Below are 14,413 nucleotides of genomic sequence, written 5' to 3' on the forward strand. Positions count from 1 at the left end.
TTCTGTCCAGTTCATCCCAAACCAGCTCGATGGGGTTTAAGTCTGGAGACTGTGCTGGCCATTCCATGATTTGAAGCCTATCGTCTTGTTCTTTTCCTCGAAGGTAGTTTTGATATAGCCTGGAGGTGTGTTTAGGGTCTTTATCTTGCTGTAGGATGAACCCCTGACCAACTAGGCGTATACCAGAGCGTATTGCATGGCGCTGGAAAATGCTGTGGTAGCCCTTTTGGTTCAGGGTGCCAGTCACTCTGTGCAAGTCCGCGAATCTGGATCCAGAAAAACAGCCCCAGACCATCACGCTTCCTCCTCCATGTTTGACAGTTGGTGTCACACACTGAGGACCCATCCTTTCGCCGACTCGACGGCATACAAAAACCCTGCGTGATCAACCAAAGATTTCAAATTTTGATTCATCGGTCCATAAGACCTTCTTCCAGTCTTCAGTAGTCCACTGGTGGTGCTTCATGGCCTAGGCAAGCCTCTTTTTCTTATTTTGCCATCTTAGCAATGGCTTTCTTACTGCCACTCGACCTGTCAAACCTGCAGCTCGAAATCTTCTCTTCACAGTTGAAACTGAGACTTGCTTGCTTCGACCAGTGTTAAGCTGTGCTTGAAGCTGTTGTCCTGTGAGCCGCCTATCACGCAAGCTGTTGACTCTCAGAAACTTGTCTTCTGATTCTGTTGTGGCTTTGGGTCTGCCACACCTCTTTCTCTCAGAGTTTTCTCCAGTTTCCAATATACTACTTCCTGCAGTGCAATATTGTCCAAATAATGCTTCAGAGGGTGTAATAACAGTCTGTCCAATACTGCTTTTATACAGACAGGGGGTTTGTAATCAAGTAATCAGCAGAGGTTGGGACACCTGTAGGAATTGTTTGCATCAACTTTCAAGGCTTAATTTACTTACATTGCTGCAGAACAGTTGTAAGTTGTTAACCCATTACTTGCTCCTTGAAGAAGGCCTTTTTTTTTTTACAATATAACTGTGCAATTTACATTCTTTTCCCATTTTTGCTATCATAAACTTTTCTTTTTTTTACCTCGAGCAGTTTACTGCTTACCTTTGTACCATTTCAGGTTATTCACTGGACTTTAAACTGCGTAAATGTCAATAAAAACTAGAAAAATTGAGGTGTTCTAAAACTTTTGACCGGTAGTGTATGTATATATATATACATACATACACATACACATACATGAGAGAGGTACCCGTGCTATGCAGGGTGGGAAGCCAAAAGCAGACAAACAATGCGGAAACAGTGAATGCTAAACCATGGAACCAATAAATTCCACATTCCTGTGCCACCTTTCGTCGAATATTAGACATGGACGTGTTTTCAGTGGTTTTTAAGGCTTCCGTGTTAAAACAAATATGGCTGCCAAACCACGTGACCGATGACGTCCGATTTTTTTTTCTCCCCCAATTTATCCCGAGATGATGCCCAAGAAATTTCATCTTGATCGGATGAAGTTTTGTACTTGTCGAATGATGACGTCATAATTTTCGGCACCAATGACATCATCGTTAACATAATTATGTTATTCCACATGAAAAGCTCTTTACAATGAGCCATGTCTCAATTTTTTCTGTGCAGCGCTTTCGGAGATAGAGGCGCAAATTTTCTTGGTTTTTCCAAGATGGCGGGCGAACCACGTGACCGATGACGTCATTCTTTTTTCTCCACCAATTTATCCCTAGATGACGCTCAAGAAATTTCATCTTGATTAGATGAAGTTTTGTACAGTTTGTCGAATTATGACGTCATAATGGAGGCACCTATGACATCATCATTAATATATTTTATTCCCCATGGAGAGTTCTTCACAATGAACCATGTCTCAATTTTTTCTATGCAGCGCTTTCGAAGATAGAGGTGCAAAGTTTTTCGGTTTTTCCAAGATGGGCCCCATACCACGTGACCTATGGCGTCATAATTATCATTAAAAATTTTTTTTACAGGTGGACTTGCACCCATGGTGAAAATTTCCTGTCGATCGGACCAACGGTTGCAGAGACAATCATATTTATTCTGTGCGGACAAGCAAACAAACAAACAGGCAAACAAATGAAAAATCACTCATAGAGCGACACTTGGCAAAACAGAACAAAGTAGAATGGCACTCAATAGAGCATCCTTTAGACCTCAAAAATAATTAGTGGTTGAATTCAGTGACCTGATATGCAAATCGTCTTCAAAGTTTAAGTTAATCTGATGAAAATTTACAATTTTTGAAATTTGGCCTATGTTTACCTTATGGCCTATGTTGACCTAAAAATAGTGGGTGGTTGGTTTTAGTACGCTGACATGCAAATCTTATTCAGATTTCAAGTCAATCGGATGAAAATTCAGGATTTTAGAAATTTGAAAAAAGTGGTTGACCTTTGGCCTATGTTGCCCTTATGACCTAGTGTGATCTCAAAAATAGTTGGTGGTTGAATTCAGTTCGCTGATATGAAAATCCTATTCAAATTTCAAGTCAATCGGATGAAAATTGAGGATTTTAGAAATTTGAAGAAAAGTGGGTGACCTTTGGCCTATGTTGACCTGTTGGCCAAGCTGATCTCAAAAATAGTTGGTGGTTGAATTCAGTGAGCCGATATGAAAATCCTATTCAAATTTCAAGTCAATCGGATGAAAATTGAGGATTTTAGAAATTTGAAGAAAAGTGGGTGACCTTTGGCCGATGTTGACCTTGTGACCTATGTTGACCTCAAAAATAGTTATTGTTTGAATTCAGTTAACTGATGTGTAAATCCCATTCAAATTTTAAGTCAATCGGATAAAAATTGAGGATTTTAGAAATTCGAAAAAAGTGGTTGACCTTTGGCCTATGTTGACCTATTAGCCTATGTTGATCTCAAAAATAGATGGTGGTTGAATACAGTTTGTTGATATGTGAATCATATTCAAATTTCAAGTATAATCAGATGAAAATTGAGGATTTCAGAAATTTTTATTTTTATTTTTTTGTATACAACATTGAGGCTCGTGAAAGAGCTAACATTAATCAAACAGCCACCTAAAACATATAATAAGGGGAGCGGTAGACAAGATGAGGAGAGATGGGGAAGCACACAAACAACATTTGAGAGCAGGGAAATCGGGAGATCTGTAGGAGGGAGAGGGCTTGGAGGGAGGAGGCATGGGAAGGGGGGGGGGGGGAGAAGTATAAATCACAAGGACACTGCAAGGCCTTCCAGGAAGGAAGTTGGTATTTCAAAAAAGTGGATCTGGGGTGAATTAGCGGAGGTAGAAAAGCTCATGGTTTTGGATGGGGAAGATAAGAGATGGTGGTGAACAGCTGTTTTAAAGACCTGGAGGGAGGAGTGGGATTGAAGAGAGTGAGGGAGTTTGTTCCAGAGGTGGGAGAAAAGAGGAATGAAGGAGTGAAGGTGAGCAGAGAGTCTTGATTTTGGCAGTTAACCAGAAGAGGGATGCAGGCAGATCTTTTGCGACCTGCAGGAATATTCGGGGGACAGAGCCCAGAGAGAGCTGGGGGAGCAAGGCCGGAGAGGAGTCGGTAGAAGATAGAAAGACCACCAACCTGCCTGCGGTGAGAAAGTGAAAGGCCCTCGGAGTTAGCTTCATCGCAGGAGATTCCAATGATTCTGAAAACTTTGGTTTCAACAGCGTGAAGCTGAGCTATGTGTGAGGCAGGAGCACCGGCCCAGATGGGAGAACAGTATTCCATTGAGCTGCGGATGAAAGCTTTGTATGTGGTGAGGAGCTCAGGTGTGCCAAGGAAGGACTTCGCACGACAGAGGATGCCCAGTCGGTGACTGGCTTTGGAGGCCAGATTGGAAATGTGGTTTTCCCAGGAAAGATCATGGCAGATAGTGAGACCCAAAAGCTTGAGTGACAGAACTTCTTGGAGAGGATTATTCAGAAAGTATATGGGAGGGTTGTCCAGTCGGTCTTTTCGGAGAGACATAGTAAGAGTGTGAGATTTGTCAGGATTGAAAGACATGTTCCACTTGTTTGACCAGTCTGTGATTTTGTCCAGGTCTGCAGAGAGTGAGGAGGCTGCAGACTGCCGATCTGAGGCATGAGGAATGGAGCGGCAGAGAGTGGAGTCATCAGCAAAGAGATGGAGAGGATTTTCAACAGAGTCAGAGAGATCATTGATGAAGACCAGAAAAAGGACAGGGCCCAGAACACTGCCTTGGGGAACTCCAGCCTGAACAGGAAGGGGAGATGAGAGAAACCCATTCAGGGCCACACGTTGACTACGACTAGAGAGGAAGTCCACAAGCCATGCGTGGAGATTTCCATGGATACCATCGGAGTAGAGTTTGGTGAGCAGAGCTGGGTGCCAGACCATATCAAAGGCACATGATATGTCAAGGGAGACAACTCTAATTTCCTGTTTGGCATTGAGGACCTCCATCCATTGTTGAGACAGCAGAAGCAGCATGTCCAGAGTACAGTGACCTGGTCTGAAACCAAATTGATGATCAGAGATCAAGCCATTGGAGAAGAGGAAACATTTGATATCTGGAGCAATGATGGATTCCATGACTTTGCTGATAATTGGGAGAAGGCTGATTGGTCTGTAGTTGCAAGGATCTGTTTTTGCACCTTTTTTGTGTAAAGTGGTGATGTTGGCTGATTTCCAAGCTGATGGCAGATGACCTTGAGCAAAAGAGAGGGTGAAGAGAACAGAGAGAGAGAGAGAGTGAAAGAGCGGCAGGGCAGGATTTTGGACCCACGGGCTGATGCCGTCAGGTCCAGTTGCAGAATCAGAGTCGAGGATTGACAGAAACTTCTCCACCTTGTCAGGAGAAAAGGACACAGATTCCAGGAGCAGCTGGGTACGACTGAGTACAGTGGGTACAGAGAGGGATGGGTTTGGGACACACGATTTAGAGGCAAACACAGAGTTGAGGCATTCTGCTTTTTCATGTGTGGAGTCAACTGTGTAGCCATTTGAGGTAAGGGAGGGGATGGAGGGGGAACAAACACCAGAAACAGATTTGACCAGACGCCACCAGGATTTGGAAGAGGGAGACAGGTTTGAGAGTTTGGTCTTGAGAGTGGAGAGATATTGTTTCCTGGCTCTCCTGAGTGTGGACACACACTTGTTTCGGGCTTTGTGAAAGGAAATGAGATTTCCTTCCGTTGGCTTAAATGTTGGCCTCAAAATAGTTGGTGGTTGAATAAAGTTAGCTGATATCTATATCCTATTCAAATTTCAAGTCAATCGGATGAAAATTGACGATTTTAGAAATTTGAAGAAAAGTGGTTGACCTTGTGACTTATGTTGAGCTCAAAATAGTTGGTGGTTGAATACAGTTGACTGATATGTAAATCCCATTCAATTTTCAAGTCAATCGGATGAAAATTGACGATTTTAGAAATTCAAAATGGTTGTTGCTCTTTGGCCTATGTTGACCATTTGGCCTATGCTGATCTCAAAAATAGTTGGTGGTTGAATTCAGTTAGCTGATATGAAAATCCGATTCAAATTTCAAATCAATCGGATGAAAATTGAGTATTTTGGAGATTCGAAAAAAGTGGTTGACCTTTGTCCTACCTTTTGGCCTATGTTGATCTCAAAAAGAGTTTGTGGTTGAATTCAGTTAGCCGATATGTAAATCCTATTGAAATTTCAAGTCAATTGGATGAAAATTGAGGATTTGAGATATTTGAAAAAAGTGGTTGACCTTTGGCCTATGTTGACCTTTTGACCTCAAAAAATAGAGGATTTTGTCGATGAACTCTACCATTTGGTGAAATTTCGTGAAGATGGGTTTAAAATTTTGACCTGTTGGCAAGTATAAGTGAGCGGACAGACAAACACACAAACAAACAAACCGGAGTGATCAACATACTTGTACAAAAAGATGAGATGACTGAAGTTGAGAGTTGGGATGACTGACTCGAGATGAGATGACTTGAGATGAGAGTTGGGATGACTGACTGGAGATGAGATGACTGGAGATGAGAGTTGGGATGACTGACTCGAGATGAGATGACTTGAGATGAGAGTTGGGATGACTGACTCGAGATGAGATGACTTGAGATGAGAGTTGGGATGACTGACTGGAGATGAGATGACTGGAGATGAGATCACTGAAGATGATTTTGAAGATGTTGGGTGCACTATTACTATCTTGAGAGTAAGAGATGGTCAATGGAGTACCGCCACAATGCATCACCAGTCCTGACCTGCTAAGTCACATTTTCATCCCTTCCCCAAACTTAAAGAACACCTTTGTGGAGAACAATTTTCTTCAGACATTATGTCAAGTGCACTGGCCAAGGTAGTATGATGTGCAGTTCTATCGTGATGGCATCACAAAACTACTTGGATTTTAGTAGAAATGTGCAGACCGCAGGAGTGATTATGTTGATAAATAAATATGCACCACGGTAAAGTAAAGATTGATGTTACTATCTTTCTTTATTTTATTCGAATATTTTTACCTGTTTTGGAAAAAAATCTATGCTCAGCTGGATTCCATAGCAACCAAGGCCTTCAAGATCATTGGAAGCTTCCGCAATGAAGCTGAGTCTATGAGCATATCACTTTGCCATCACTGACAGGTCGGTGATCTGTCTGTCTTCTTTCACCTCCATTCTGGTCGTGCACTCTCTGACTTTTCCATGCTCCACTTCCTCCTCACCCCCCCCCCCCCCCCTTTCTTCAGGTTTGTGTAGCATGCATAAGGTGTGCCAGAAACCCCCTCCAGCCCTGATGAAACTTCCAAAATCCACCTGTGGAATGAACTTCCACATTCACTTCAAACTCATTCTTCCCTCCAGGTTTTCAAGACAGGGGTTCACCCCCATCCAAATCCTGATCTATTCTATCCCCATTAACACTGCCCAGGCTCACCTCTTTCTAACTTTGCTGTTTTCCTTCCTGAAAGTTTGCTTCTGCATCCATCTTGTCCACCCCTTGCACCTGCCCCACTATCCCTTAATTGTCCAACTCTCTCTCCATTTTGTCCCTCATCTGTGATGTTGTGTTTCCTCCTCTTTTTCTACTGTTCCTTTTATTCTGTTGCATCCTGCTCCATTTTATGTTGTAGCTCCTGCATGAGCCTCCACGCTATAATATAATAGGAGACATTACTTTTCAGCATGCTCTCGCACATTACAAAAAGTATTTGTGTTACCAATTTAATTTGATGTTGCTATTACTTCTTTTCCTGATCTTCAAAGTGACAGTTTCTCCGGAACTTTGCAGGAGTCGAATTGCATCGCTGAGTGGCTTGTTCTTGAGGTTCAAACCATTGATGGCCAATATTTGGTCTCTGATGTGGATGGCTCCGGTTCTGAAGAGAAACAAGCAGCACCAGTATTTGTGATTGCTACATCTCCACAAAGCCACATTTACAGGAATGATAACTTGAACCACTAAAAAAAAATAACAGGCATGCCTCAACCTAACCTAACCTAACTTATCAGTTATACTTCCCTGATAAGTTAGGTAAACCTAACTTAGCACGGAAGTATAACTAGCATGAAGAATGCTCAAATCCAGCACAAGTATTGAAGTTTCAAGGAAGAGCGAAATAAAAGAAAAGAGAAAGTTACATACTCAAACGTACGTACGTGGTAGGAAGGAAAGTCAAAAGTTCCACCGTATTTGGATATACAAGAAATTAATAACCCCCTCCCCCACCCCCTCTCCCATATGCTTCTAAACTGAACATCAAAATAAACTTATCACTTTCATTTTTTGAAATGTGCAGCTTTACAAACACGTTTCTTCAATTGTAATGGCTGATAATTATGTAACGGGAGCTTCACTTCAACCACGGCATGCTTGAGTGGTTCTGTATAGGGATCTTTCCCTTTAAATGATGACCCTCATAATGAAATCCTTCAGTTCTCGTGGTTAGACATTCATTTACTGCTGTCTGTAGTCACTCTAGAGCTGGGGTGGGGAACCTCCGCCCTCCGGGCCGTATACGGCCCGCGAGACCGTTTGATCCGGCCCGCGAGGCAATTGATCTATCTATAATTCCATTAATCTCTCCTTTTCAAGGTTTTAAAATAATCGGACAAAGGGTAACCAAGTTATGGCCAAAAACGATTCAACCAATCAGACAGGAGCGAGCTTTCACGTGTTGTAACAGTCAACGAATGCCGAACGTGGCGAGCAGATGCTGCCTCGGACGGCACATTTGAGAACTTATTCATTTATTTGACGTTGGCAAAATATGTTGGCGCTAACAGAATAATTGCCATCAAATTAAAACTAATTTGCGATTAATCGTAACTGCGATATGCGACCTTCCGGACAGTCAAGTGAGTTCCGGACAGTCGTAACTGCGATATGCGACCTTCCGGACAGTCAAGTGATCGCGTGATCTCATGTCATCATTTCATTCAGTATATGCAAACATGGCGACTAACAAGAAAAGAAAGGTAGATGCGGAATGTCGCGCTTTCCAAGAGAAATGGGCAAACGAGTTGAAAGGACAAATGCGCTTGGATAAAGTTAACGTTCTTCGGCGGAGTTTTGGTGCTCAACAAGCAGTCTTCATAAGACCACAATCTGACTGAGACAACACTACGCATGCTAGTTTTGTGGTGAGTGAGCTAATCGCTAAGAAGCTGATGCCGCATTCAGAAGGAGAATTTGTGAAGGAGTGCCTTGTTGCCGCTGCGGAGCTGCTCGCACCGGACAAAGTAAAATTGTTCCAAAGTGTCAGTTTGTCTCGAAGAACTGTTTCAGATCGGATTACTGACATGGCACAAGATGTTGAGAAAACACTGAAGGACACCGCAAGAGATTTCCAGTTTTTCTCTCTGGCCTGCGATGAGACAACGGACATAACAAACACCGCCCAACTAGCCATTTTTGTGCGGGGGATTACAGCTGAGTTTGATACGAGGGAGGAGTTGCTGTCTTTGCAAGCCATGCATGGCACCACCAAAGGTGAGGATTTGTTTGAGCAAGTTGTTTTGGCTATGAACAAATTCAAACTGCAGTTTGACAAGTTAAGTGGCCTGGCCACGGATGGAGCCCCAGCCATGGTTGGCGCGCAAAAGGGATTGACTGCATTGTTCAAAAAAGAAATGAGTCGTCTCAGTCTCGATCCAAGTGAGTTCGTTGTATGCCACTGTATCATACACCAAGAGAATCTGTGTGCACAGTCCCTGAAGCTCAACAATGTGATGACAACTATCGTTTCCACCATAAACGTCATCAAAAGCAGAGGGCTGAACAGCTGCCAGTTCAAGGAGCTACTGAGTGAACTAGAGTCAGAGTACGGAGATCTGGTTTACCACTGTGAGGTGCGGTGGCTGAGTCGTGGAAATATGCTCACACGGTTTTACTCACTAAGAGAAGAAGTGAAACAGTTAATGGAGATGAAGGGAAAACCTGTCATGGAACTCAGTGATAGCAAGTGGCTGTGTGATTTGGGCTTCATGGTGGACATTACCAAGTACCTATCAGAGCTGAACGTCAAGCTCCAAGGTCCCAACCAGCTTCTCAGCTCTCTGCAATCACATGTGAAATCATTTGAAGCTAAACTAAAGCTGTGGCAAGTGCAACTGGAAAGGGGAAACACTATCCACTTTCCCACTCTGCAAGAACAAAAGCCTGCTGTGACATCTGAATATGCTGCTGAGTGTGCAAAACTCCTCCAGGCATTTGGAGAGAGGTTCCAGGACATGAAAAGTAAACAAAGGGAACTGAACATATTTGCCACGCCGTTTAATGTGGAACCAGCTGATGTGCCTGACAACCTACAACACGAAATCATTGAGCTGCAAAGCAATGACGAGCTCAAAGCTAGGTACAACAACCTCCCTTTGCTCGAGTTCTACAAACTGTATGTACGTGCTGAGGATTTTCCCATTCTGAGGAGACATGCACTGAAGTTTGCATCACTGTTTGGGACGACCTACAGCTGTGAGCAGTTCTTTTCAAAACTGACTCTTGCAAAGACTCGGTTCCGCTCAAGACTGACTGACCCAAACCTGCAAAACCAGCTGCGAGTAGCATCATCATCACTACCACCTGACACCAAACGCCTCGCCAAAGAGAAACAGTTCCAGCCATCGCATTAGATGAGTCCGATATATGTATTCAATAATTTAGCATGGCCCTCGAAGGATGTTCTAAAAATCGAAATGGCCCTTGACAGGAAAAAGGTTCCCCACCCCTGCTCTAGAGGCTTCTGACAGGGAAAACAACAAGAAAATTCAGACGCCACGCCTGACATCTGAACAACGTTTAAGGGCAATTGGGATGCTTGAGGCTGGTGTAAGGTTGCTCAGCCTGCAATTTCCAACCTGACCAGCCAGGTGTTACGGTGAAACTGGAACTGTGAATGATGGTCCACGAAGAGGAAGACCACAGGTAACCACCCCAAACCAAGACCGCTGGATTGTGCTGCAGCATCTTCGTGATTGTTTCCGCCCTGCGACGCAAACAGCTGCAGTGACAAAAGATCGCCACAACAACCGCATCAGTGTCTCTACTGTGCGGAGGCGCTTGATAAGTCGGGGCCTGGTGGCAAGACGTCCTTGCAGAGGTCCAGTGTTGAATGCAGTGCATCGGCGGAACAGACTAAGATGGTGTCTGCAGCATCGCCGCTGGACACAGCAACAGTGGAGTGCAGTCTTGTTCAGCGATGAGTCCACATTTTGCCTCCATGCTGCTGATGGGCATCAACGGGTATGGCGCAGAGGTGGGGAAAGGTATGCATCATGCTGTATTCGCCAGATCAATGTTGGGGAGGACCTAGTGTGATGGTATGGGCCGGCATTTCCACCCGTTTCAGGACACCTCCGGTCGTCTTCGAAGGTAATCTCACTAGTCAGCGTTATGTCAGTGAAGTTTTGAGACCTCATCTGCTGCCATTTCTCCAGGCTCATCCTGACATCGCAGTTTTCCAGCAGGACAACGCTCGAGCCCATGCTGCTCGCCTCACCACCAACTTCCTCCAGGAGTAGGGTGTTGAAGTGATGCCTTGGATGCCTTATTCCCCTGAACTTAATCCCATTGAGCATTTATGGGATGAGCTTGGTCGACGTTGTCGGAGTCTGTGCGGCCAAGAGGGCTGCTCACGAACAAAACCCCCGTGTCTGCCCTCTACACATTGTCCCGCTCATAACGAAAAACCTGACACCCCCGTCTGTGCAGGAGATTGTCAATCTACAAGCAGCAGTGGAAAATAAGGAAATGCTGGGATGGCTACAACAGGGGTGCACCCAGCAAGACAATGACGTATGGATTGATTGTCAGGGCCGTACGGTAGCACCAAAAGCATTGCTCCTGTGGCTTGCACGCGTAGCGCATAATAATAATGGCCACGTGTGCAGAGAAGGGGTAGTGAAGGCGATCTTACAATCATGGTATGCCCCAAGTATTACAACCATAGCCGCGGAAACATGCCGGAAGTGCACGATTTGTCAACATCACAACGTAGGACCTTCACCGAAACGTTTTCAGAATGCTGCACACCCGATGCCATGGGCACCGTTTGTCCATTTACAAATTGACTATGTACAAATGCAACCATCACTGAAATACAAATACATACTCGTGATCACGGACATGTTTTCTAAGTGGGTAGAGGCGTACGCTACTCAATGGTGTGATGCCACCGCAGTAGTAAAACACCTTGTGCGGGATTTCATTTGCAGATTTGGCATTCCGTGCAAAATATCAAGTGACCAGGGCACACATTTTACAGCAGAGATCGTCAAAGAACTATGCAAAGCCCTACAGATACGACAAGTAGTCCACTGCGCATACCATCCACAGTCGGCGGGAACCGTGGAACGACAGAATGCTATATTGAAGTCTAGACTGACAGAAATATGTGATGACACAGGACTTAAGTGGCCGGAAGCATTGCCTCTTGCTTTGATGGCCATGCGATTAACAGCAAGTAGACACATGGGCCTATCCCTGCATGAGATCATAATGGGACGCCCCATGCGATTGCCAGTAACGGCACCAGCTATGGCGGATTTACAAAATGTTCACCACTTGGATGATAACGTGTTGACTTTTTGTGCAGAACTAATGAGAACTGTCAAAAGTTTCCATTCACAGGTAAAAGAAGCCTTACCGGAACCAGCAGCACGACCGTGCCACCCCTTCGAGCCAGGCGATCTAGTGCTAATCAAGAATTTCAAAAGGAAGCACAGCCTCCAACCAAGGTGGACCGGCCCACACCAGGTCCTGTTGGTCACATACACCGCTGTCAAGTGTGAAGGAAAGACCTCCTGGGTACACGCATCACACTGCCGATGGTGGGTATCCCCAGAGACACCACCCCAAAGGGCCGTATCCCCAGAGACATGACCCCAAGGGGCCACCCAAGGAATACCAGCACTCACTCAGAACGCAACACAAACCCAGCACGATGGGACCGGGGGTGAGGCAGATATTGCTACTAGCCACGCTCGGGATACCACTAGTGTTTAGTAAAGCCTCAGATAGACAAGGGAATAGAGAACCCCGGCCACCACACCTCGGAACACGACAGAAGAGAGGGTGAGACTACCCCCAAATATTTTAGTAACGGGGTAAGAACTTATGCCAGGAAAACTGGCTCATTGATTCCCATGGCGCCCTCCTCTTTTATGGTGGATAACGGACCAAAGTTAGAAATTCCATGTCTTTTCGAAGAAAAGGTAGCACGCGGACTTGTTTACCATCAACCGTTCACCGCTGCCCTAGTACAGTGGTCCAGGAAGGTCGGAAGGAGATGGGAAGTGGTACTAGAACATATTCGTATTACCCACAAGAGCAACAAGAGAACCCAGAAAGCAGGATATGAATGGGGGAACAAAAATTACGCTCTAATAACTCGAATTCAAGACCCACGGAAACGACCCCAGGAGCTTCAGTGCATGGTGAGACATCCAGGCTGCGAAGCACCTTGCGCAGCACAATCATTCCTTGTAAAAATTAACATCAAGGGCTACATGCCACCCCCACCGGTGGACCATGGTGAACTGGTAAGGAAAAAGGCAGGAGAATCAAACACCTACTGGGGGGTTGCCAGAGAGGTGGCTGCGGCCCAGAATCGCACCAACTGTTGGTCTTGCATGCCAATGCCGGAAAGCTCTTCAACAGGTATTAAGATGAGAGTAATTCCATTGTCACTCAATGACTTATGCTCAAAACTGCTGGGAAACAACTGTATTCAAACTACTTTGGAAAGGACAGGGGTGGACAATGATGGTGAATGCACTCGTAACTTTGAATATGTTCCCAGAATCCAGAACCAAATAACACAGCCAAAACCAGTTTGGGTGGAAAAACGAAGAGGCACAGTAGGAATAGGAAGAACAGAGATGGGCACTTCTGAATGCAATGTTGTTATACCTGGGAGAAAACCCAGGCCCTCTAAGGGAAACATGACAGTTCGGGTGGGTCTACAGGTAATAACACCTCCCTAACGGCTATTACCTTTTCTACTGTCACCAAGGAATCAGGCCCGGAGGGCATGGAATGTCTTTCAAATCATTTAGTTTCTCCACATGGAATCATGTTTGTCTGCGGGGACAAGGCTTACCCATACCCGCCAGATGATTTGGAAGGGGACATGCTATTTGGGTTCAGTGATACCGGAAGTCCTTTTAGTAGACAGCCTCAAGAGCCCTCAGAGAAGGGTTTGCAGGGCAATGTGGGACGGGGACTGACGCACTACACTTTATGGACATGGGTGGGAAAAAGCAATGGGATTCTTCTTCCCGGGAGCAGGCACAGTAATGAATAGCTATAGGACAGACAAAATTGCCTTAGCCCTGGAAAAAGTTGCGAATGATACCCGACAGGCCCATAGAGAATTGCTAGATACTATGGTAGAAATGAGGACTATGGTGATGCAAAACCGAGTGGCACTTGACATCTTATTGGCAGAAAGGGGAGGGGTATGTGGGGTAATTGAAGGAAAGTGTTGCACTTGGATACCAGACCCTACAGAGGGGGTAGAATTGGCTATGAAGAGACTGAAAGAGATGAGCGAGGGAAAGGACCTCCCAGGAAAATTTGGGCATAACAAATTGGTTTTCAGGATGGTTTAGCAGTTTTGGGTACACCATATTGTCTTGGGTTCTGTGGGGTCTCACCATAATAGTGGGACTAGTGTTTGCTGTGTTTATAATGAAGCATCTTCTTTGGATGTGCTTGGAGAGATTCTTTACTAGCTCTTCAGCGCAAATGGCCCAACTGGAGATGGACAAGAGCGAGTACAGGGACGGGGAACTGGAGGATCCACCCGTCACTCTGGATTCCGAGGAATCCACATTCATGGATGATCCCGACACTAGGGGCGTCTCTCTCTTATCTTTTGATTTTCACGCCTTGTATGCCAAACAAGAGCAAATGTTGCAAGAAATTAACGATCTCATGTCCTCCCCAGAAGAACAACACATTCAATATCTCATGAAAATGGAGCTCGATTAACTGGAAGATCAGCAAGGAT

General features: G+C 44.9%; 1 protein-coding gene across 1 annotated transcript in view; it reads right to left on the minus strand.

The window, feature by feature from the left end:
- Positions 1-14,413, minus strand: part of LOC137437443 (glutamate receptor-interacting protein 2-like) — a 283,933-nt gene that overhangs the window by 153,825 nt on the left and 115,695 nt on the right. The window contains exon 18 of the mRNA XM_068131766.2: positions 7,149-7,282. Coding sequence (XP_067987867.2) covers positions 7,149-7,282 — 134 coding nt within the window. The remainder of the gene's footprint in view (positions 1-7,148; positions 7,283-14,413) is intronic.

This window comes from Myxine glutinosa, chromosome 12 (genome assembly GCF_964187855.1).
Source record: "Myxine glutinosa chromosome 12, kmMyxGlut1.1, whole genome shotgun sequence".
Lineage (NCBI taxonomy): Eukaryota > Metazoa > Chordata > Myxini > Myxiniformes > Myxinidae > Myxine > Myxine glutinosa.